The sequence below is a fragment of the Oncorhynchus mykiss genome, chromosome 12 (genome assembly GCF_013265735.2).
Source record: "Oncorhynchus mykiss isolate Arlee chromosome 12, USDA_OmykA_1.1, whole genome shotgun sequence".
In the NCBI taxonomy this organism is placed as follows: Eukaryota; Metazoa; Chordata; class Actinopteri; order Salmoniformes; family Salmonidae; genus Oncorhynchus; species Oncorhynchus mykiss.
The window spans coordinates 3565246-3589860 of NC_048576.1; the positions used below are offsets into that span (position 1 = coordinate 3565246).

At 45.2% G+C, this 24615-nt stretch overlaps 1 protein-coding gene across 1 annotated transcript in view; it reads right to left on the reverse strand.

Moving 5' to 3' along the window:
- Positions 1-18829: 18829 nt before the first annotated feature.
- LOC110536759 (ephrin type-A receptor 5) overlaps positions 18830-24615 on the reverse strand; it is a 180638-nt gene continuing 174852 nt past the window's right edge. Inside the window, exon 17 of the mRNA XM_036936733.1 lies at positions 18830-23603. Coding sequence (XP_036792628.1) covers positions 23498-23603 — 106 coding nt within the window. The 3' untranslated portion in view covers positions 18830-23497. The remainder of the gene's footprint in view (positions 23604-24615) is intronic.

Consider the following 24615-nt stretch of genomic DNA (forward strand, 5'->3'; position numbering starts at 1 on the left):
ACAAACACCTAAAGGGAAGCAATTCCAAAATCTCCCACCTACAGAGAGATGAACCTGGAGAGGAGCCCTAAGCAAGCTGGTCCGGGGCTCTGTTCACAAACAATAGAGCCCAATCCAAATCATGAGAAAACAAAAAGATAATTACTTGACACAAAAAAACAGCTCAAACTAGAATTCTATTTCCCCCTAAACAGAGAGTTCACAGTGGTAGAATACCTGACCACTGTGACTGACCCAAACTTAAGGAAAGCTATGTACAGACTCAGTGAGCATAGCCTTGCTATTGAGAAAGGCCGCCGTAGGCAGACCTGCCTCTCAAGAGAAGAGGCTATGTGCACACTGCCCACAAAATGAGGTTGAAACTGAGTTGCACTTCCTAACCTCCTGCCCAATGTATGACCATATTAGAGACACATATTTTCCTCAGATTGCACAGATCCACAAAGAATTCGAAAACAAACCCAATTTTGAGAAACCCCCATATCTACTGGGTGAAATACCACAGTGTGCCATCACAGGAGTAAGATTTGTAATCTGTTGTCACAATAAAAGGTCAACCAGTGAAGAACAAACACCATTGTAAATACAACCCATATTTATGCTTATTTATTTTCCCTTTTGTACTTTAACCATTTGTACATCGTTACAATACTGTATAGTATGACATTTGTAATGTCTTTATTCTTTTGGAACACTGTATGTGTAATGTTCACTGTTCATTTCTATTGTTTATTTCACTTTTGTATATTATCTACCTCACTTGCTTTGGCAATGTTAACATTTGTTTCCCAGGCCAATCAAGCCCCTTGAATTGAATTGGAAGAGAGAGAGACAGAGGGGGAGAGAGGGAGACAGAGGGGGAGGGAGGGAGGGAGAGGGGGAGGGAGGGAGGGAGACAGAGGGGGAGAGAGGGAGACAGAGGGGGAGGGAGAGAGAGGGGGAGGGAGGGAGACAGAGGGAGAGAGAGAGGGGGAGGGAGACAGAGGGGGAGAGAGAGAGAGGGGGAGGGAGGGAGACAGAGGGGGAGAGAGGGAGACAGAGCGGGAGGGAGAGAGAGGGGGAGGGAGGGAGACAGAGGGGGAGAGAGAGAGGGGGAGGGAGGGAGACAGAGGGGGAGAGAGAGACAGAGGGGGTGAGGGGGAGACAGAAGTGATATCTATGCATCGATCTCATTGAATGCGAGGGAGACAGAGGGAGTTTTTTTTTTTTAAATGGAAAGAATATGGCACCACAACAAACCTGCCAAGAGAGGGCCACCCACCAAAACTCACGGACCAGGCAAGGAGGGCAACAAAGAGACCAAAGATAACCCTGAAGGAGCTGCAAAGTTCCACATCTGAGATTTTAGTATCTGTCCATAGGACCACTTTAAGCCGTACACTCCACAGAGCTGGACTTTATGGAAGAGTGGCCAGAAAAAAGACATTGGAAAAAAAAATGCAAATGTTTGGTGTTCGCCAAAAGGCATGTGGGAGAGTCCCCAAACATATGGAAGAATGTACTCTGGTCAGATGAGACTGTTTTTCATCGGCAGGGACTGGGAAACTGTTCAGAATTGAAGGAATGATGGATGGCGCTAAATGCAGGGAAATTCTTGAAGTAAACCTGTTTCAGTCTACCAGAGACTGGGACGGAGGTTCACCTTCCAGCAGGACAATGACCCTAAGCATACTGCTAAAGCAACACTCGAGTGGTTTAAGGGGAAACACTTCAATGTCTTGGAATGGCCTAGTCAAAGCCCAGACCTCAATCCAATTGAGAATCTGTGGTATGACTTAAAGACTGCTGTACACCAGCGGAACCCAACCAACTTGAAGGAGCTTTGTCTTGTTTTGTCTTGAAGAATGGATCAAAATCCCAGTGGCTAGATGTGCCAAGCTTATAGAGACATACCCCAAGAGAGACTTGCAGCTGTAATTGCTGCAAAAGGTGGCTCTACAAAGTATTGACTTTGGGTGGGTGAATAGTTATGCACGCTAAAGTTTTCCGTTTTTCGTCTTATTTCTTGTTTGTTTCACAATTAAAAATATTTTGGATCTTAAAAACGGTGGGCTTGTTGTTTAAATCAAATGATACAAACCCCCCCAAAAATCCATTTTAATTCCAGGTTGTAAGGCAACAAAACAGAAAAAATACCACGTGGGGTGAACACTTTCACAACCACTGTAGGTGGCTTAACTTACCCTGTCCCTTGGCTCAACCCCACACTCGGAGTAAATTGTGCAAAGAGACCACTATTTCTTGCTATGTTTTCAAATCTGTAATGTTTTAGATTAATTCAGATTATTTCCAGGGATACACAACATCTTTGTTAGACAGTATACTATATTTCCCTTGACGGAGTGATGCTGAATGTTAAAAATGTCTCAACCGACGCCACTCTCCTATTTCTAAATTCCCCAATTCTCAATCTAACCAAAAGAGGGAAGCATTTCTTCCCTTTTCCTCTCTGTTGAAACCCTAACAGCTTTGCACAGCAGCAGCAGCTGTGTGTGTGTGTGTGTGTCTGTCTGTGTGTGTGTGTATTACTGCTGTCTTTATGTGGGCCTGGAGACTAAGCACTAAGCGCTCTCAGGGTGCTATCATGTTTGTTTATAGAAGGAGATAGAAGGAGTAATTAAATGGGTAACCGACACTACCATGCTCTCATGTCTATTGATCCAGACCCACTCTCCATCCCCATCCATCCATCAAATACATTTTATACTGCCCTTTTTCCATCAGTTGCCCCAAAGTGCTTTACAAAAACCCAGCCTAAAACCCCCAAAGAGCAAGCAGTGCAGATGCAGAAGCACGGTGGCTAGGAAAACCTCCCTAGAAATGCAGGAACCTAGGAATAAACCTTAGGCCAGATCGTTCTGCAAGACGTTCAAGAGTTCATAGATCACCTGCAGGGTCAAATAATAATCACAGTGGTTATAGAAGGTGCAGTAGTTCAGCACCTCAGGATTAAATGTCAGATAGCTTTTCATTACCGAGCATTCAGAGGTAGAGACAGCAGATCTGGTAGAGAGAGAAAGGGTGGTCCGGGACAAGGTAGAGCATCCTGGACAAGGTAGAGCCTCCTGGACAAGGTAGAGCATCCTGGACAAGGTAGAGCATCCGAGACAAGGTAGAGCATATGGGACAAGGTAGAGCATCCGGGACAAGGTAGAGCATCCTGGACAAGGTAGAGCATCCGGGACAAGGTAGAGCATCCGGGACAAGGTAGAGCTTCCGGGACAAGGTAGAGCATCCTGGACAAGGTAGAGCTCTACTAATAACACCACCCCTACTACAAGGTAGAGCATCCTGGACAAGGTAGAGCATCCGGGACAAGGTAGAGCATCCTGGACAAGGTAGAGCATCTGGGACAAGGTAGAGCATCCGGGACAAGGTAGAGCTTCCGGGACAAGGTAGAGCATCCTGGACAAGGTAGAGCTCTACTACTAACACCACCCCTACTACAAGGTAGAGCATCCTGGACAAGGTAGAGCATCCTGGACAAGGTAGAGCATCCGGGACAAGGTAGAGCATCCGGGACAAGGTAGAGCATCCTGGACAAGGTAGAGCGTCCGGGACAAGGTAGAGCATCCAGGACAAGGTAGAGCATCTGGGACAAGGTAGAGCATCCTGGACAAGGTAGAGCGTCCAGGACGAGGTAGAGCATCCGGGCCAAAATAGAGCGTCCGGGACAAGGTAGAGCGTCCGGGACAAGGTAGAGCGTCCGGGACAAGGTAGAGCGTCCGGGACAAGGTAGAGCATCGAGCAGTACTGAGCAGGTCAGGGTTCCATAGCCGCAGGCAGAAACAGCAGAGACTGGATCAGAAGCACGACAGGGTAGACTGGGGACAGGGATGGCCAGGAGTCATCAGGCCTGGTAGTCCTAGTCCTGCCATCCTTCTATCGCTCCATTAAACAACCCTCCATCCCACTAGCCCCACATTCCTCAGCCACGCCCCTTTCCCTCTGACCTGACAACACAGAGCCAAGCAGAGCAGAGCCACAATGTTCCCACATCAACAGTCTTTCATGTAGAATGGCCTCTGTTCAGCCCTAATCCATACATCCATTCCAACAACCCTATCGATACACTTGATTACCGTGTGTGCGTGCGTCCGTGTGTGAGGGAGAGAGCAATCGAGAGAGAGCGTCCAAATCAACACATCAAGATAGCTGTGACAAACAGCTCCAAAGAAACATGTTGTAATCCGAGCCATACAGTGTTACAGTTCTAGATAGCATTTTATGTAGATATTTTATATGTGTTAAAGTGGATGCTATCTCTCTCTCTCTTGCTCTCTAGACTTGCCCCATGGCCACTCAAACTGGTGCCCCTGACGTGACCTCTCAACTTGCCCCATGGCCACTCAAACTGGTGCCCCTGACACCTACCACCACCCCTACTACTAACACCACCCCTACTACTAACACCACTACTACTACTAACACCACCCCTACTACTAACACCACCACTACTACTAACACCACCCCTATTACTACCACCACCCCTACTACTAACACCACCTCTACTACTAACACCACCCCTACTACTAACACCACCCCTACTACTAACACGACCCCTACTACTAACACCACCCCTACTACTAACACCACCCTTACTACTAACACCACCTCTACTACTAACACCACCCCTACTACTAACACCACCCCTACTACCACCACCCCTACTACTAACACCACCCCTACTACTAACACCACCTCTACTACTAACACAACCCCTACTACTAACACCACCCACTACTACTAACACCACCCTTACTACTAACACCACCCTTACTACTAACACCACCTCTACTACTAACACCACCCCTACTAACACCACCCCTACCACTAACACCACCCCTACTACTACCACCACCTCTACTACTAACACCACCCCTACTACTTACACCACCCTTACTACTAACACCACCCTTACTACTAACACCACCTCTACTACTAACACCACCCCTACTACTAACACCACCCCTACTACCACCACCCCTACTACTAACACCACCCCTACTACTACCACCACCTCTACCACTAATACCCCTACAAACACCACCCCTACTACTAACACCACCACTACTACTACCACCACCCCTACTACTAACACCACCCCTACTACTACCACCACCTCTACTACTAATACCCCAACAAACACCACCCCTACTACTAACACCACCTCTACTACTAACACCACCCCTACTACTAACACCACCCCTACTAACACCACCCCTACTACTAACACCACCCCTACTACTACCACCACCCCTACTACTATCACCACCCCTACTACTAACACCCCTACTACCACCACCCCTACTACTAACACCCTACTACTAACACCACCCCTACAACTAACACCACCTCTACTACTAACACCACCCCTGCTACTACCACCACCCCTACTACTACCACCACCCCTACTACTACCACCACCCCTACAACTAACACCGCCCCTACTACTACCACCACCCCTACTACTTACACCACCCCTACCACTAACACCACCCCTACTACTAACACCACCTTTACTACTAACACCACCACTACAACTAACACCACCTCTACTACTAACAGCACCCCTACTACTAACACCACCCCTACAACTAACACCACACCTACTACTAACACCACCCCTACTACTTACACCACCTCTACTACTAACACCACCCCTACTAATAACACCACCCCTACTACTAACACCACCCCTACTACTAACACCACCCCAACTACTTACACCACCCCTACTACTAACACCACCCTTATTAATAACACCGCCTCTACTACTAACACCACCCCTACTACTACTACCACCCCTACTACCACCACCCCACTACTACCACCACCCCTACTACTACCACCACCCCTACTACTAACACCGCCCCTACTACTACCACCACCCCTACTACTTACACCACCCCTACCACTAACACCAGCCCTACTACTAACAGCACCTTTACTACTAACACCACCACTACAACTAACACCACCTCTACTACTATTACCACCCCTACCACTAACACCACCCATACTACTAACACCACCCCTACTACTAACACCACCTCTACTACTAACACCACCCCTACTACTAACACCACCTCTACTACTAACACCACCTTTACTACTAACACCACCACTACTACTAACACCACCCCTACTACTAACACCACCCCTACTACTAACACCACCCTTACTACTAACACCACCCCTACTACTAACACCACTACTACTACTAACACCACCCATACTAACACCACCTCTACTACAAACTCCAGCTCTACTACTAACACCACCCATACTAACCCCTACTACCACACCCACTACTACAACCACAACACCCACTACTACAACCACCACCCCCCCTACCACCACCCCTACAACCACCACCCCTACTACTAACACCACCACCCCTACTACCACACCCACTACTACTAACACCACCACCCCTACTACCACACCCACTACTACAACCACCACACCCACTACTACCACCACCCCTACTCCCACCACCCCTACTACTAACCCCACCACCCCTACTACCACCACCCCTACTACTAACACCACCACCCCTACTACCACACCCACTAGTACTACAACCACTCCTACTACCACACCCACCACCACTACCACCTCCCCTACTACCACCACCACTACTACCACCACCTCTACTACTAACACCACCCCTACTACCACCACCCCTACTGCTAACACCACCCCTACTACCACCACCCCTACTACAAACCCCACCACTACTACTAACACCACCCCTACTACCACCACCCCTACTACTAACACCACCCCTACTACTAACACCACTACTACTACTAACACCACCCCTACTACTAACACCACCCCTACTACTACCACCACCCCTACTACTAACACCGCCCCTACTACTACCACCACCCCTACTACCACACCCACTAGTACTACAACCACCCCTACTACCACACCCACCACCACTACCACCTCCCCTACTACCACCACCCCTACTACCACCACCTCTACTACTAACACCACCCCTACTACCACCACCCCTACTACCACCACCCCTACTACTAACAACACCCCTACTACCACCACCCCTACTACGAACACCACCACTACTACTAACACCACCCCTACTACCACCACCCGTACTACTAACACCACCCCTACTACTAACACCACTACTACTACTAACACCACCCCTACTACTAACACCACCCCTACTACTACCACCACCCCTACTACTACCACCACCCCTACTACTAACACCGCCCCTACTACTACCACCACCCCTACTACTAACACCACCCCTACTACTAACACCACCTTTAATACTAACACCACCCCTACTACTAACACCACTCCTACTACTAACACCACCCCTACTACTAACACCACCCATACTAACACCACCTCTACTACTAACACCACCCCTACTACTAACACCGCCCCTACTACTACCACCATCCCTACTACTATTACCACCCCTACTACTAACACCACCTCTACTACTAACACCACCTTTACCACTAACACCACCCCTACTACTAACACCACCTTTACTACTAACACCACCCCTACTACTAACACCACCCCTACTACTAACACCACCCCTACTACTAACACCACCCATACTAACACCACCTCTACTACTAACACCACCCCTACTACGAAGACCACTAACTACTACTAACACCACCCCTACTACCACCACCCCTACTACTAACACCACTACCACTACTAACACCACCCCTACTACTAACACCACCCCTACTACTACCACCACCCCTACTACTACCACCACCCCTACTACTAACACCGCCCCTACTACAACCACCTCTACTACTAACACCACCCCTACTACTAACACCGCCCCTACTACTACCACCATCCCTACTACTATTACCACCCCTACTACTAACACCACCTCTACTACTAACACCACCTTTACCACTAACACCACCCCTACTACTAACACCACCTTTACTACTAACACCACCCCTACTAATAACACCACCCCTACTACTAACACCACCCCTACTACTAACACCACCCATACTAACACCACCTCTACTACTAACACCACCCCTACTACGAAGACCACTAACTACTACTAACAACACCCCTACTACCACCACCCCTACTACTAACACCACTACCACTACTAACACCACCCCTACTACTAACACCACCCCTACTACTACCACCACCCCTACTACTACCACCACCCCTACTACTAACACCGCCCCTACTACAACCACCACACCCCCTACCACCACCCCTACAACCACCACCCCTACTACTAACACCACCACCCCTACTACCACACCCACTACTACTACCACCACCCCTACTACCACACCCACCACCATTACCACCACCACCCCTACTACTAACACCACCACCACTACTACCACTCCAAATGCTACCACCTCCACACCACTACTACCACCACCCCTACTACCACCAACACCACTACCACCACCCCTACTACCACCACCCCTACTACTAACACCACCACCACTACTACCACTCCAAATGCTACCACCTCCACACCCCTACTACCACCACCCCTACTACCACCATCACCACTACCACCACCCCTACTACCACCACCCCTACTACCACACCCACTACTACAACCACCACACCCACTACTACCACCACCCCTACTACCACCAACCCTACTCCTAACACCACCACCCCTACTACCACCACCTCTACTACTAACACCACCACCACTACTACCACACCCACTACTACTACAACCACCACCCCTACTACCACACCCACTACTACTACAACCACCCCTACTACCACCACCCCTACTACTAACACCACCACCACTACTACCACTCCAAATGCTACCACCTCCACACCCCTACTACCACCACCCCTACTACCACCATCACCACTACCACCACCCCTACTACCACCACCCCTACTACCACACCCACTACTACAACCACCACACCCACTACTACCACCACCCCTACTACCACCAACCCTATTCCTAACACCACCACCCCTACTACCACCACCCCTACTACTAACACCACCACCCCTACTACCACCACCACTACTACTACACCCACTACTACTAACACCACCACCCCTACTACCACACCCACTACTACTACAACCACCCCTACTACCACACGCACCACCACTACCACCACCCCTACTACTAACACCACCACCCCTACTACTAACACCACCACCCCTACTACCACACCCACTACTACTAACACCACCACCCCTACTACCACACCCACTACTACTACAACCACCCCTACTACCACACCCACCACCACTACCACCACCCCTACTACTAACACCCCTACTACTAACACCACCACCACTACTACCACTCCAAATTCTACCACCTCCACACCCCTACTACCACCACCCCTACTACTAACACCACCAACACTACTACCACTCCAAATGCTACCACCTCCACACCCACTACCACCACCCCTACTACCACCACCCCTACTACCACCACCCCTCCTACCACCACCCTCTCCCAGTGATGGGGAGTGATGAGCTATACAGCATTCTCGCACAACTCAGTCACTGGTTGAAAACAGTTTTCTGCCCCTCCCAAAATATATAATTTTTAGATAATTGGCCCGCTGTCTGGGACTCACCCACAAACACCAAGCCTGACCTGTTGAGGAGTGATGGACACCATCCTAGCTGGAGGGGTGCTCTCATCTTATCTACCAACATAGACAGGGCACTAACTCCTCTAGCGGCACAATGAAATAGAGTGCAAGCCAGGCAGCAGGCTGTTTCCCAGCCTGCCAGCTTAGTAGAGTCTGCCACTAGCACAGTCAGTGTAGTGAGCTCAGCTATCCCCATTGAGACCGTGTCTGTGCCTTGATCTAGATCAGGCAAAACTAAACATGACGATATTCGCCTTAGCAATCTCACTGGAATAAAGACCTCCTCCATTCCTGTCATTATTGAAAGAGATTGTGATACCTCACATCTCAAAATATAACTACTTAATGTTAGATCCCTCACTTCCTAGGCAGTCATAGTCAATGAACGAATTACTGATCATAACCTTGATGTGATTGGCCTGACTGAAACATGGCTCAAGCCTGATTAATTTACTGTGTTAAATGAGGCCTCTCCTCCTGGTTACACTAGTGACTATATCTCCCGCGCATCCCACAAAGGCAGAGGCGCTGCTAACATTTGACAGCAAATGTCTATTTTCAAGAAACAAAATTACTGCGTTTTATCTTTCGAGCTTCTAGTCACTTTTTATAGCTACTGTTTTACAGGCCTCCTGAGCCGTATACAGCGTTCTTCACTGAGTTCCCTGAATCACTATCAGACCCAGTAATCATGGCAGATAATATCCACATTTCTGGTGACTTCACATGGAAAAGTTAATAGACCCACTCCAAAAGGCTTTTGGAGCCATCGACTCAGTGGGTTTTGTCCAACATGTCCCCGGATCTATGCATTGCCACAGTCATACCCTGGACCTAGTTTTGTTCCTTGGAATAAATATTTTGGATCTGAATATTTTTCCTCATAATCCTGGACTATCGGACCACCATGTTAGTACGTTTGAAATCTCAACAAATAATCTGCTCAGACCCCAACCAAGAATTATCTAAATCTGTGCTATAAATTCTCAGACAACCCAAATATTCCTAGATGCCCTTCCAGACTCCCTTCATCTATCCAAGGACATCAGAGTACAGAAATCAGTTAACCACCTAACCGATCTAAATGTAACTTTCCGTAATTCCGTTGATGCAGTCGCACCTCTAAAAACAAAAAACATTTGTCACAATAAAATATTTATAGAAAATACCCGAGCCCTGAAGCAAGATTCCATTAAATTGGAACGGAAATGGTTCTCCACCAAATTGGAAGTCTTCTGACTAGCTTGGAAAGACAATACCATTCAATATCGAAGAGCCCTGCTGCTGCTCGATCAGAGAATAAGAACAATCCCCCAAAAATTGTTGATACTTTTGCAAAGCTACCTAAAAAGCAGCATTTCCCCAAGAGAGGATGACCTTCCCCAAGAGAGGATGGCCTCAGCAGTGATGGATTCATGAACTTCTTTGATGAAAAGATCATGATCATTAGAAAGCAAATTACAGACCTCTCTTTGAGTCTTGGTATTTCTCCAAACTCCGTTGTCCTGGGAACAGAACCACCTGGATGTACAGTGGGATCACTGGAGACACTGAAGTTTTTTACCTTCTCGCGACACGAAAATAGTCATGGTCTCTAAACCTTCCAGATGCCTACAGGACCCTATTTCCAGCTACCTACTTCCTGTGCTTGGCCCTCTGAAAAAAGCCAAACCTTGACCCAGAAAATATAAAAAACTATCGGCCTATATCGAATCTTCCATTCCTATCAAAAATTTTAGAAAAGGCTGGTGCGCAGCAACTCACTGCCTTCCTGAAGAAAAACAATGTATATGAAATGCTTCAGTCTGGTTTTAGACACCATCATAGTATTGAGACTGCACTTGTGAAGGTGTTACATGACCTTTTAATGGCGTCAGACCAAGGTCCTCTTGCTCCTAGACCTTAGTGCCATTTTTGACACCATCGATCACCACATTCTTTTGGAGAGATTGGAAACCCTAATTGGGTTACATAGACAAGTTCTGGCGGAAAGATATCAGTTTGTCTCTGTGTTTGGTTTGTCCTCTAACAAATCAATGGTACGTTTAGGTGTTCTTCAAGGTTTTATTTTAGGACCACTATTGTTTTCACTATGTATTCTACCTCTTGGTAATGTCATTCAGAAACACAATATCAACTTTCACTGCCATGCGGACGACATACAGCTGTACATTTCAATGAAATATGATGAAGCCCCAAAATTGCCTAACCTGGAAGCCTGCGTTTCAGATATAATGGCGGCAAAAGTGAATGGAGGCAAACAGAGATGCTAGTTCTACATCCCAAGAAACAAGAGAGATCTGCTGCTTGATCTGACAATTAATCTTGATGGTGGTACAGGTTCAAATCAAACTGAAAGACTGCGACGTTACTCTAACTAACAGACAGCTGCAGCTAGAACTAACAGACAGCTGCAGCTAGAACTAACAGACAGCTGCAGCTAGAACTAACAGACAGCTGCAGCTAGAGCTAACAGACAGCTGAAGCTAGAACTAACAGACAGCTGCAGCTAAAGCTAACAGACAGCTGCAGCTAGAACTAACAGACAGCTGCAGCTAGAGCTAACAGACAGCAACTACCCTGATCTCTCTTTTGACGAACATATCAATAATATTTATAGAAACCGACACTAAAATACCAAACAGCAAAAAATACAGATGTAGAAGCACGGTGGCTAGGAAAAACTCCAGAGAAAGGACAGAACCTAAGAAGAAACCTAGAGAGGAACCAGGCTCTGAGGGGTGGCCAATCCTCTTCTGACTGTGCCGGGTGGAGATTATAAGAGTACATGTTCTCTCGGTGTCACGTTCTGACCTTAGTTACTTTGTGATGTCTTTGTTTTAGTATGGTCAGGGCGTGAGTTGGGTGGTCTATGTTATTTTTTCTATGATTTGGGATTTCTGTGTTTGGCCTGGTATGGTTCTCAATCAGAGGCAGCTGTCAATCGTTGTCCCTGATTGAGAACCATACTTAGGCAGCCTGTTTTCACCCTTTAGTTGTGGGTGATAATATTTCCTGTTTAGGTCGTTTGTCATTTATTGTTTTGTTCAGTGTTCAATTACTTTGTTAAAAGATATGAAGACTTACCATGCTGCGCATTGGTCCTCCTCTTCTTCCACCACAGACGAGCGTTACACTCGGTAAGGTCTACACTGGTGTATTCAGCGCATGTGGCTAATAAAATTAGATTTGATTTGATGAGTTCCAAACTGCCTCTGGAAGCAAGGTCAGCACAAGAACTGTTTGTCGGGAGCATCATGAAATGGGTTTCCATGGCCGAGCAGCTGCACACAAGCCTAAGATCACCATGCACAATGCCAAGCGTGGTCTGGAGTGGCGTAAAGCTCTCCACCATTGGACTCTGGAGCAGTGGAAACGCGTTCTCTGGAGTGATGAATCACACTTCACCATCTGGCCGATGGATGAATCTGGGTTTGGGTTTCCATGGCCGAAGTTTGGTGGAGGAGGAACAATGTTCTAGGGCTGTTTTTCATGGTTCAGGCTCCTTAGTTTCAGTGAAGGGAACTCAACACTACAGCATACAATGACATTCTAGACACTTCTGTTCTTCCAACTTTTTGACAACAGTTTTGGAAGGCACTTTCCTCTTTCAGCATGACAATGCCTCTGTGAACAAAGCAAGGTCCATACAGAAACAATTTGTCGACATTGTTGTGGAAGACCTTGACTGGCCTGCACAGAGCCCTGACCTCGACCTCATAGAACACCTTTCGTATGAATTGGAATGCCGACTGCGAGCCAGGCCTAATCACCCAACATCAGTGCCTGACCTCACTAATGCTCTTGTGGATGAATGGAAGCAAGCCCCTGCAGCAATGTTCCCAGTATCTAGTGGAAAGCCTTCCCAGAAGAGTGGAGGCTGTTATAGCAGCAAAGGGGGAACCATCTCCATATTAATGACCAGGATTTTGGAATAAGATGTTGGACGAGCAGGTGTACACATACTTTTGATTGTGTAGTGTATGTGTATTAAAGTAGTCAAAAGTTTAGTTTTTGGTCCATTTTCCAATGACTACATCAAGCTAGTTTAGTATTTGGTCCATATTACAAGGACTACATCAAGCTAGTTTAGTAATTGTTCCCGTATTCCTTGTACACAATGACAACATCAAGCTAGATCATTTATTTTGGTACTGTTCATATGTAGCTCGTTTTTGGTCACAGGTCCAGGAATGGCTGAAAAATTGCAACATTTAACTATAGCTAACACTGCAGATAGCACTGCTAGGTGATTTGAAAAGTCATAGTCAATAGATCAATAATATTATAATACTTTTAGCAAAAATATTGATCTTTAATTTACAATCTGTAGAAACTATGAGTATAGAAAGGTTCAGAACTTTTGTGAAGCATCAAAGCGCAGTTGAAAAATATATGGCAAATAGAAATCCAATATGGATGGTGTTGAGTTAGAGATGGGAGGTGTTGAATGGAGCTGAAGGTTGGGACTAATAACAAGATAACCAATTTAAAACATACTGGGTCTGTAAAATTATATTTGGTTCAGAACTTTTGTAAATAGCACAGTTAAAAATATATGGCAAATAGAAATCAACCTGGATGGACATCAGAAACAGAGGAAGGCTAGTACTAAAAACAAACAAAATATAACTATTGTAAAATAGATTGTGTCTGTAAAATTTGTATAGCATGTATATAGTATGTATTATGTGGAAGTATAAGCCTAAGTGTTATTGTTCAATAGTTTTCTCCAGTTGGGGGAGGGGTGGGATGGTTTGGGTATATAATAAAGATGGTATATTCTAAAAAGATGTGTATATGTATGTATGTATATGTATGTATGTATGTATGTATGTCCGACTAGCTTGGACAGACAGTACCGTGCAGTACCGTAGAGCCCTTACTGCTGCCCGATCATCCTATTTTTCTAACTTAATTGAGGAAAATAAGAACAATCCGAAATTCCTTTTTGATACTGTCGCAAAGCTAACTAAAAAGCAGCATTCCCCAAGAGAGGATGGCTTTCACTTCAGCAGTGATAAATTCATGAACTTCTTTGAGGAAAAGATCATGATTATTAGAAAGCAAATTACGGACTCCCCTTTAAATCTGCGTATTCCTTCAAAGCTCAGTTGTCCTGAGTCTGCACAACTCTGCCAGGACCTAGGATCAAGAGAGACGCTCAAGTGTTTTAGTACTATATCTCTTGACACAATGATGAAAATAATCATGGCCTCTAAACCTTCAAGCTGCATACTGGACCCTATTCCAACTAAACTACTGAAAGAGCTGCTTCCTGTGCTTGGCCCGCCAATGTTGAACATAATAAACGGCTCTCTATCCACCGGATGTGTACCAAGCTCACTAAAAGCCTCTCTTGAAAAAGCCGAACCTTGACCCAGAAAATACAAAAAACTATCGGCCTATATCGAATCTTCCATTCCTCTCAAAAATTTTAGAAAAGGCTGTTACGCAGCAACTCACTGCCTTCCTGAAGACAAACAATGTACACGAAATGCTTCAGTCTGGTTTTAGACCCCATCATAGCACTGAGACTGCACTTGTGAAGGAGGTAAATTACCTTTTAATGGCATCAGACCGAGGCTCTGCATCTGTCCTCGTGCTCCTAGACCTTAGTGCTGCTTTTGATACCATCGATCACCACATTCTTTTGGAGAGATTGGAAACCCAAATTGGTCTACACGGACAAGTTCTGGCCTGGTTTAGAGCTTATCTGTCGGAAAGATATCAGTTTGTCTCTGTGAATGGTTTGTCCTCTGACAAATCAACTGTAAATTTCGGTGTTCCTCAAGGTTCCATTTTAGGACCACTATTGTTTTCACTATATATTTTACCTCTTGGGGATGTCATTCGAAAACATAATGTTAACTTTCACTGCTATTCGGATAACACACAGCTGTACATTTCAATGAAACATGGTGAAGCCCCAAAATTGCCCTCGCTAGAAGCATGTGTTTCAGACATAAGGAAGTGGATGGCTGCAAACTTTCTACTTTTAAACTCAGACAAAACAGAGATGCTTGTTCTAGGTCCCAAGAAACAAAGATATCTTCTGTTGAATCTGACAATTAATCTTAATGGTTATACAGTCGTCTCAAATAAAACTGTGAAGGACCTCGGCGTTCCTCTGGACCCTGATCTCTCTTTTGAAGAACATATCAAGACCATTTCAAGGACAGCTTTTTTCCATCTACGTAACATTGCAAAAAATCAGAAACTTTCTGTCCAAAAATGATGCAGAAAAATGTATCCATGCTTTTGTCACTTCTAGGTTAGACTACTGCAATGCTCTACTTTCCGGCTACCCGGATAAAGCACTAAATAAACTTCAGTTAGTGCTAAATACGGCTGCTAGAATCCTGACTAGAACCAAAAAATGTGATCATATTACTCCAGTGCTAGCCTCCCTACACTGGCTTCCTGTCAAGGCAAGCGCTGATTTCAAGGTTTTACTGCTAACCTACAAAGCATTACATGGGCTTGTTCCTACCTATCTCTCTGATTTGGTCCTGCCGTACATACCTACACGTACGCTATGGTCACAAGACGCAGGCCTCCTAATTGTCCCTAGAATTTCTAAGCAAACAGCTGGAGGCAGGGCTTTCTCCTATAGAGCTCCATTTTTATGGAATGGTCTGCCTACCCATGTAAGAGACGCAAACTTGGTCTCAACCTTTAAGTCTTTACTGAAGACTCATCTCTTCAGTGGGTCATATGATTGAGTGTAGTCTGGCCCAGGAGTGGGAAGGTTAAAGGAAAGGCTCTGGAGCAACGAACCACCCTTGTTGTCTCTGCCTGGCCGGTTCCCCTCTTTCCACTGGGATTCTCTGCCTCTAACCCTATTACAGGGGCTGAGTCACTGGCTTACTGGGGCTTTTTCATACCGTCCCTAGGAGGGGTGCGTCACTTGAGTGGGTTGAGTCACTGATGTGATCTTCATGTCTGGGTTGGCGCCCCACCTTGGGTTGTGCCGTGGCGGAGATCTTTGTGGGCTATACTCAGCCTTGTCTCAGGATGGTAAGTTGGTGGTTGAAGATATCCCTCTAGTGGTGTGGGGGCTGTGCTTTGGCAAAGTGGGTGGGATAATATCCTTCCTGTTTGGCCCTGTCCGGGGGTGTCCTCGGATGGGGCCACAGTGTCTCCTGACCTCTCCTATCTCAGCCGTACACTCCACAGAGCTGGGCTTTACGGAAGAGTGGCCAGAAAAAAGCTATTGCTTCAAGAAATAATAAATAAACACGTTTGGTGTTCACCAAGAGGCATGTGGGAGACATATGGAAGAATGTACTCTGGTCAGACACTATGTCTGGCGCAAACCCAACACCTCGCATCACCCCGAGGACCCTATCCCCACAGAGAAGCATGGTGGTGGCAGCATCATGCTCTGGGGATGTTTTTCTTCGGCAGGGACTGGGGAACTGGTCAGAATTGAAGGAATGATGGATGGTGCTAAATAGAAAGAAAGTCTTGAGGAAAACCAAGTAATTAAAGAGCAGCACTAAAACAATAACAATATATTCAAGGGGGTGGTGGTACAGAGTCAATGTTCGGGGGCACCTGTTAGTTGAGGTAGAATGTACACGTAGGAAGAGTTAATTAAAGTGACCATGCATAGATGACAACAGAGAGTGGCAGTGGTGGTAATGCATATAGTCTGGGTAGCCATTTGACTAGATTTGAGACTTGGACGGAGTTTCACCTTCCAGCAGGACAATGACTCTAAGCATACTGCTAAAGGAACACTTGAGTGGTTTAAGGGGAAACACTTAAATGTCTTGGAATGGCCTAGTCAAAGCCCAGACCTCAATCCAATTGTGAATCTGGGTTATGACTTAAAGATTGCTGAACACCAGCGGCACCCATCCAACATGAAGGAGCTGGAGCAGTTTTGCCTTGAAGAATGGGTCAAAATCCCAGTGGCTAGATGTGCCAAGCTTATAGAGACATACCCCAAGAGAGACTTGCAGCTGGAATTGCTGCAGAAGGTGGCTCTACAATGTATTGACTTTGGGGGGGTGAATAGTTATGCACGCTCAAGTTCCACAATAAAATATAATTTATATTATGTTTACACACATGTGTATGTATGTATATATATAAATATAGATATTACTGGGCAAACTATATGGGCGATTAGAAATTATGGAGACAATTACATTGATTGAAGTAACATTCTATCCGCAATATTAAAACTGATCTACCCCCCAACAAAACAATCCTAGCACGCAAAGACTACATCAAACTTGTGACTTTACAAACGTGTTGGCTGCCAATAGATACGAATGGTATATAATATATTGTATCATTGTGGAGTCACTTTTTATGTTTCTAAAAACCTCTACAGTAATGTGGATGGTAACGATGATTACGGATAATCCTAAATTAATCGTGAGTGAGAAAGTTACAGATGCACAAATATCATACCCACCCCCCAAAAATGCTTACCTCGTCCGTGTTGTAATGGTGGGAGGTTAGCATGTCTTGGGGGTATGATATAAAATGCTAACCTCCTCTGTTATTGTAATGGTGAGAGGTTAGCATGTCTTGGGGGTATGATATAACATGCTAACCTCCCCTGTTATTGTAATGGTGAGAGGTTAGCATGTCTTGGGGGTATGATATAAAATGCTAATCTCCCTGTTATTGTAATGGTGAGAGGTTAGTATGTCTTGGGGGTATGATATAACATGCTAACCTCCCCTGTTATTGTAATGGTGAGAGGTTAACATGTCTTGGGGGTATGATATAAAATGCTAACCTCCCCTGTTATTGTAATGGTTAGAGGTTAGTATGTCTAGGGGGTATGATATAAAATAATAACCTCCCTTGTTATTGTAATGGTGAGATGTTAGCATGTCTTGGGGGTATGATATAAAATGCTAACCTCCCCTGTTATTGTAATGGTGAGAGGTTAACATGTCTTGGGGGTATGATATAAAATGCTAACCTCCCCTGTAATTGTAATGGTGAGAGGTTAACATGTCTTGGGGGTATATGACATTTGTGTATTAATATAATTCTCAATATTATCTCCCAGTGCATCGTCGACATGTCTAGACTTCAACTGAAGACCTTGATGTCACACTATCCCCTTTGTAGAGGACTTCCTTTGACCAGGGCCCATGGTGGAATGAAATGAAGTGGTTCAAAACAACATTAACATTAAGTAGCCCAGGAAGAGTTGATGTTCTCATTTTATTGCAAAAATATAACATTTTATATATTACACTACAAAAACATTTACTAACAACAACAACAACAACAACATACTGTTTCAGGAAGAAGACAAACAAATAGTAAACAGCTTTTTAAATGCGCTTTCATTGTTTTACTTAATTGATCAATTAACACCTTATGAATGGGTGAATTATTTAATGAATTGAAACACTGTAATTAATTAATGCGGGACACAATTTGAAACACTTGTAAAACCAAACAGATACTGTGTCACTACTCAGCAGCTTGGGCTGTAGATTCATGTAATTTTATATAAATACAAGTACAACAGATGCAGCCTAGTTGCTATATAAGTACGGTGTGAGCAGTGATACAGTAATTAAAGTGAATTCTTGTTGGTCAATATTTCACCAGCCTGCTGTTTGAGCTGTTGGGTAGAATGGACTCAGTTCTGTAAATCTGTAATGCTTTGTATGTGTTAGCCTGGTCCCAGATCTGTTTGTGTCCTTGCTGTCAATGTCAGACAAACAACGAGTGACAAGGAGTTGGCATGATAGCACAAACAAACTGGCACTCAGGCTATACACTGTATGCGTGTCAGTGGTTTGAAAATGATATGCACTGAATATACCTCTGTAACCCTGAAGGAAGCACAGTGTTTAAAAGTGCGTAAATGAAGCACATCGTTTCACCAGGCTATTCCAGGTAACTACAACTAACTGCTATGGTCTTATGCCGACAGACATAATCAATTAACAACACAAAACCAGCAGATCAACACAGAGTTTTCACATGTTGATCATGTCAGTTGATTAGTCTGTATTATTAGCCTTAGGCTACCGTACAGGAATCCATATCATATCCTCTGGAAAATACATATTTTTCTATGATTCCGTCTGAAAGACTTGTGCTTTGTGAAGTCGGGCACTAAAACAGGGCCTTTGTGAAGTCAGGCACTAAAAAATAGCCTTTGTGTTTCCTGAAAGATGACCATACTGTAGACTACCCTCAGTAAGGGGACAGATTTTTCTTGCAAATGTAGAACAAAAACATGCTTTATAATATCCACACAGAATCAACATAACATTTAGCATGGTGCTTGTTTTTCCATTTAAGACCTAAAACACATTCGGGTCAATCAAGACTTTTGTTGAATACCAATAGGAGAATACGTGGCAATAATTGACTTTAAGGTACCTATAAGGATATCTTATGATAAAGTGATAGTGCTATGTTGGTTAATAGAAAGGTGTTATGTTGGTTGATATCAAGGTGCTATGTTGGTTGATAGAAAGGTGCTATGTTGGGTGAAAACAAGGTGCTTTGTTGGGTGAAACCAAGGTGCTTTGTTGGGTGAAACCAAGGTGCTTTGTTGGGTGAAACCAAGGTGCTTTGTTGGGTGAAACCAAGGTGCTTTGTGGGTGAAACCAAGGTGCTTTGTTGGGTGAAACCAAGGTGCTTTGTTGGGTGAAACCAAGGCGCTTTGTTGGGTGAAACCAATGTGCTTTGTTGGGTGAAACCAAGGTGCTTTGTTGGGTGAAACCAAGGTGCTTTGTTGGGTGAAACCAAGGCTCTTTGTTGGGTGAAACCAATGTGCTTTGTTGGGTGAAACCAAGATGCTTTGTTGGGTGAAACCAATGTGCATACCGGTGAAACTCACCTAACGAACCATGATGGCATAACCTAGAAAGGGGACAACTTTAGTGGTAATTAGTTACTGTATAAGCTGTAAACCAGATGAATCAACAGAATATATAGCTGGTCTTTCACCTGTATCTGTTCTGGGGGAAAAGGGACTTTCAAAATATGGATCGACCATTTCAAAGGCAGTCCACTATACAGACAATAGGGTGATTTGGGGATAGGTGTCTTCTACTGAAAAGCCAATAATATACAGTGGTGACTGAATCATTTCACGCTACCATCCTGTTCTCTTTCTAAAAATCTACTTCTGAAATAAGGACAATTATTCCACCAAGCAAGCTGTTGGTCTGTTCTACTGACTGACTCGTATACTGTACATCCCTCTTCGTTCTCTGTCAGACACTACAGCAGTGTCTCAATCTATCTTCTCTCTTCGGGGGTGCGACAGGTAGCCGGGGGGGCGACAGGTAGCCGGGGAGGGCGACAGGTAGCCGGGGGGGCGACAGGTAGCCGGGGAGGGCGACAGGTAGCCGGGGAGGGCGACAGGTAGCCGGGGAGGGCGACAGGTAGCCGGGGGGGGCGACAGGTAGCCGGGGAGGGCGACAGGTAGCCGGGGAGGGCGACAGGTAGCCGGGGGGGGTGACAGGTAGTCGGGGGGGGGCGACAGGTAGCCGGGGGCGAAGGTTAGCCTTGTGGTTAGAGGGTTTGGCCAGTAACTGAAAGGTTCCAAGATCGATTCACCTGAGCTGACAAGGTAAAAATCTGTCATTCTGCCCCTAAACAAGGCAGTTAACCCACTGTTCCTAGGCCGTCATTGTAAATAAGAATATGTTGTTAACTGACTTGCCAAGTTAAATAAATACAAATGAAAATACATCCCACAATGAAAGCAGAGAGTAATCATTGATCATTAAGCAGAAGTTATGTGCACATGACTGTCAACCAATAAAGCACTGAGAAGTGAAGCATCTATTAAATCATACTCTACACTCTTAACAGAAGGTGCTATCTAGAACATAAAACGCTTCTTCAGCTGTCCTTATAGGAAAACCCCTATATGGTTCCCTTTACACACAGGGTTCTACATGGAACCCAAAAGGGGTTTTCAAAGGGTTCTCTTATGGGGACAGCCAAAGAACCCTTTTTTTCCTAAGAGTGTACATATTCTCTACATTAACCCAGTCCCAGTATGTAATGTTCTCCAGTGTAAAGAAGAAGGAGAGAAAACAAAGCTCGCTGGTTTTACAATCCAGTATATACATGTTAAAGTCAAGAAATGTTCCACGGACAGACGGTTGTGGATTTGATTTTGACCGGAGACTTGGTTTATAATAATGCGTGACCTCCTACGACATGTATAACACGAAGAAGAAGAATTAGGTGGGTGATTACATTTGTCCTATTTCACACATGTACCCGTGTGTATTATACACGTGTGAATTGGAAATGTGTTTTTGCATATCCCACTCCCCCTGAGACACCATCGGAGAGTAGGGTCATGGCCAGGGTTGTGTAGTCATGAAGAAATACTACACACATATAAATGCTTGTATAGAATAACATTTACAAATAAATTACTAATACCAAGCTAAAAGTCTATATTGCTTCTTTATACTCAGGAGTTCCCCACCAAAATAATACATATTGGTATGAAAGCAGTCTTACTGCATAAACACAGTCCGATCTCTGTACGGTAGTGGATAAATGGAGGGGGTGCGATGAAGCTGGATGTGCAGAGGAGAGTCTCATAGATAACCAACTAGCGAATCAATAGAATGTGCTGTTAGATGTTGTAGAATCTGCTGGATTGGTTCTATTGGTTCTGTTGAATGACAGTTCTGGAGATTCGTATGGATTGCTGAGAGTTCCATTTAAAGGTTCTGTTGGAAGTATGGATGTTTTGATAGGTTCCTAGAGGTTCTGTTGGTTGTCTGAAGGTTCTGATAAATAGAACATGTTGCAGTCTCTCTATAGGATGCATGTGGAGCTATGGAACCCTGGAAGTTCTGTACAATTCTGTCTGATTACGTTGAAACAGTTGTTTTTCTGTTGGAGTGCGGCTGGTTCCGTAGTTTGTCTGAAAGTTCTTAAGGATGTTTGTAGATACTGCAGGATGTCAGTAGGACATCCGTGGGTTCCGTAGGATGTATGTGGGTTCTGTAGGATGTAAATGGGTTCCGTAGGATGTAAATGGGTTCAGTAGGACATCTGTGGGTTCTATAGGTCATTAGTGGGTTCAGTCGGACATCCGTGGGTTCCGTAGGATGTAAATGGGTTCCGTAGGATGTATATGGGTTCCGTAGGATATCTGTGGGTTCCGTAAAAGTGCTGAAAGTTATCCTCTGTATTACTGTTGATGATGTTGAAGTAATGTGGGTTGGCTGTCTAGAGGTAATAGACTGTGTGTGTAGCTGCTGGGGTTTCTGAAGTGCCGTACATTCAGCCAAGAGACTGACTCCCCTGTCTGAGTCCCATCCAGGAAGAGTACTCAGCTAGCGCTCTTCAGACTGGACTAGGAGAAAATGTGCCAAACAAGATGGTATTTTAAAACATGGCACAGATTTTGGAACTGAATTTTACCCGGACTTGTATAATTCACTGTTTACTTGCTCGGCTGGCCAGTGACTTCCATCCCTGAGAGTACTTAACTACACAGAGTCTGCTCCTCTCACTCCACCCAGCAGAGGGGTTCAGGTCACGAAGACACAACTGTTCAACACCAAGCGCTCTTCAGTGTTCCTCAGTTCATCAAGTCACATCCCGTTGTGTTTCAGTTTGTTTCAGTCAATAAATACATCATGTTCATATGTTCATAGAAAGTTCTAGACCACTAGATCCATAGGTCTATCTGTCTGCCTGTTGGGAGTAGGGTCAGATTGGTCCTGTAAAGTTCATACATCTGGCCTCTATCAGTGGTCAGATTGGTCCTGTAAAGTTCATCATGTCTGACCCTAGGTTCAAAGGTCAGATTGGTACTGCAGTGCCCATACTGTACATCTGGCTGTCGGGTAAGGGATTAGAGGTCAGATGGGTATAGTATTATTCACCAGGCTAACTCTCATCTCCTGGATGCTGTTGATTATCTTCTTCTGATGTCCAGCCAGGTTCACTCCAACCCTCCTCAGGTCACTGCAGGGGAAACATACATCATTCTGTTAGTCAGTATAGTTCCAGCCAGGTTCACTCCAACCCTCCTCAGGTCACTGCAGGGGAAACATACATCATTCTGTTAGTCAGTATAGTTCCAGCCAGGTTCACTCCAACCCTCCTCAGGTCACTGCAGGAGAAACATACATCATTCTGTTAGTCAGTATAGTTCCAGCCAGGTTCACTCCAACCCTCCTCAGGTCACTGCAGGGGAAACATACATCATTCTGTTAGTCAGTATAGTTCCAGCCAGGTTCACTCCAACCCTCCTCAGGTCACTGCAGGAGAAACATACATCATTCTGTTAGTCAGTATAGTTCCAGCCAGGTTCACTCCAACCCTCCTCAGGTCACTGCAGGGGAAACATACATCATTCTGTTAGTCAGTATAGTTCCAGCCAGGTTCACTCCAACCCTCCTCAGGTCACTGCAGGAGAAACATACATCATTCTGTTAGTCAGTATAGTTCCAGCCAGGTTCACTCCAACCCTCCTCAGGTCACTGCAGGAGAAACATACATCATTCTGTTAGTCAGTATAGTTCCAGCCAGGTTCACTCCAACCCTCCTCAGGTCACTGCAGGGGAAACATAGTACTGAGTACCTTTGTCATTTAGGAAAACTGTTTTTAGCTGATACACCTAAAATTTGCTGGCTTGAGCAAATCGACTTCATCAAGTGTTGTTGGCGTGAGCCACGAGTCAAATTTTTGTTCAACCAGACAACAATGTAATTCATTTTACATTGAAAAAGAGCGAGCCTCTCGCAGAGCCGGGCTGCTTAAGTCCGGGTAAAATTGAAATAAATGATAGCGTTCGGCAGAAGCTACCCGTCCAGGGTAGCAGGCCGAGTGTTGCCAATACCGGTAACTTTCCCTAAATTCACAGATTTCCAAAAATCCTGGTTAAAGGATCCCGGATGTCTCGCTTATTCCCTCTCGTTTCCAGGAATATTCCAACCTGGGAATTTGGGGAAAGTTAGCAGAACTTCGCATCCC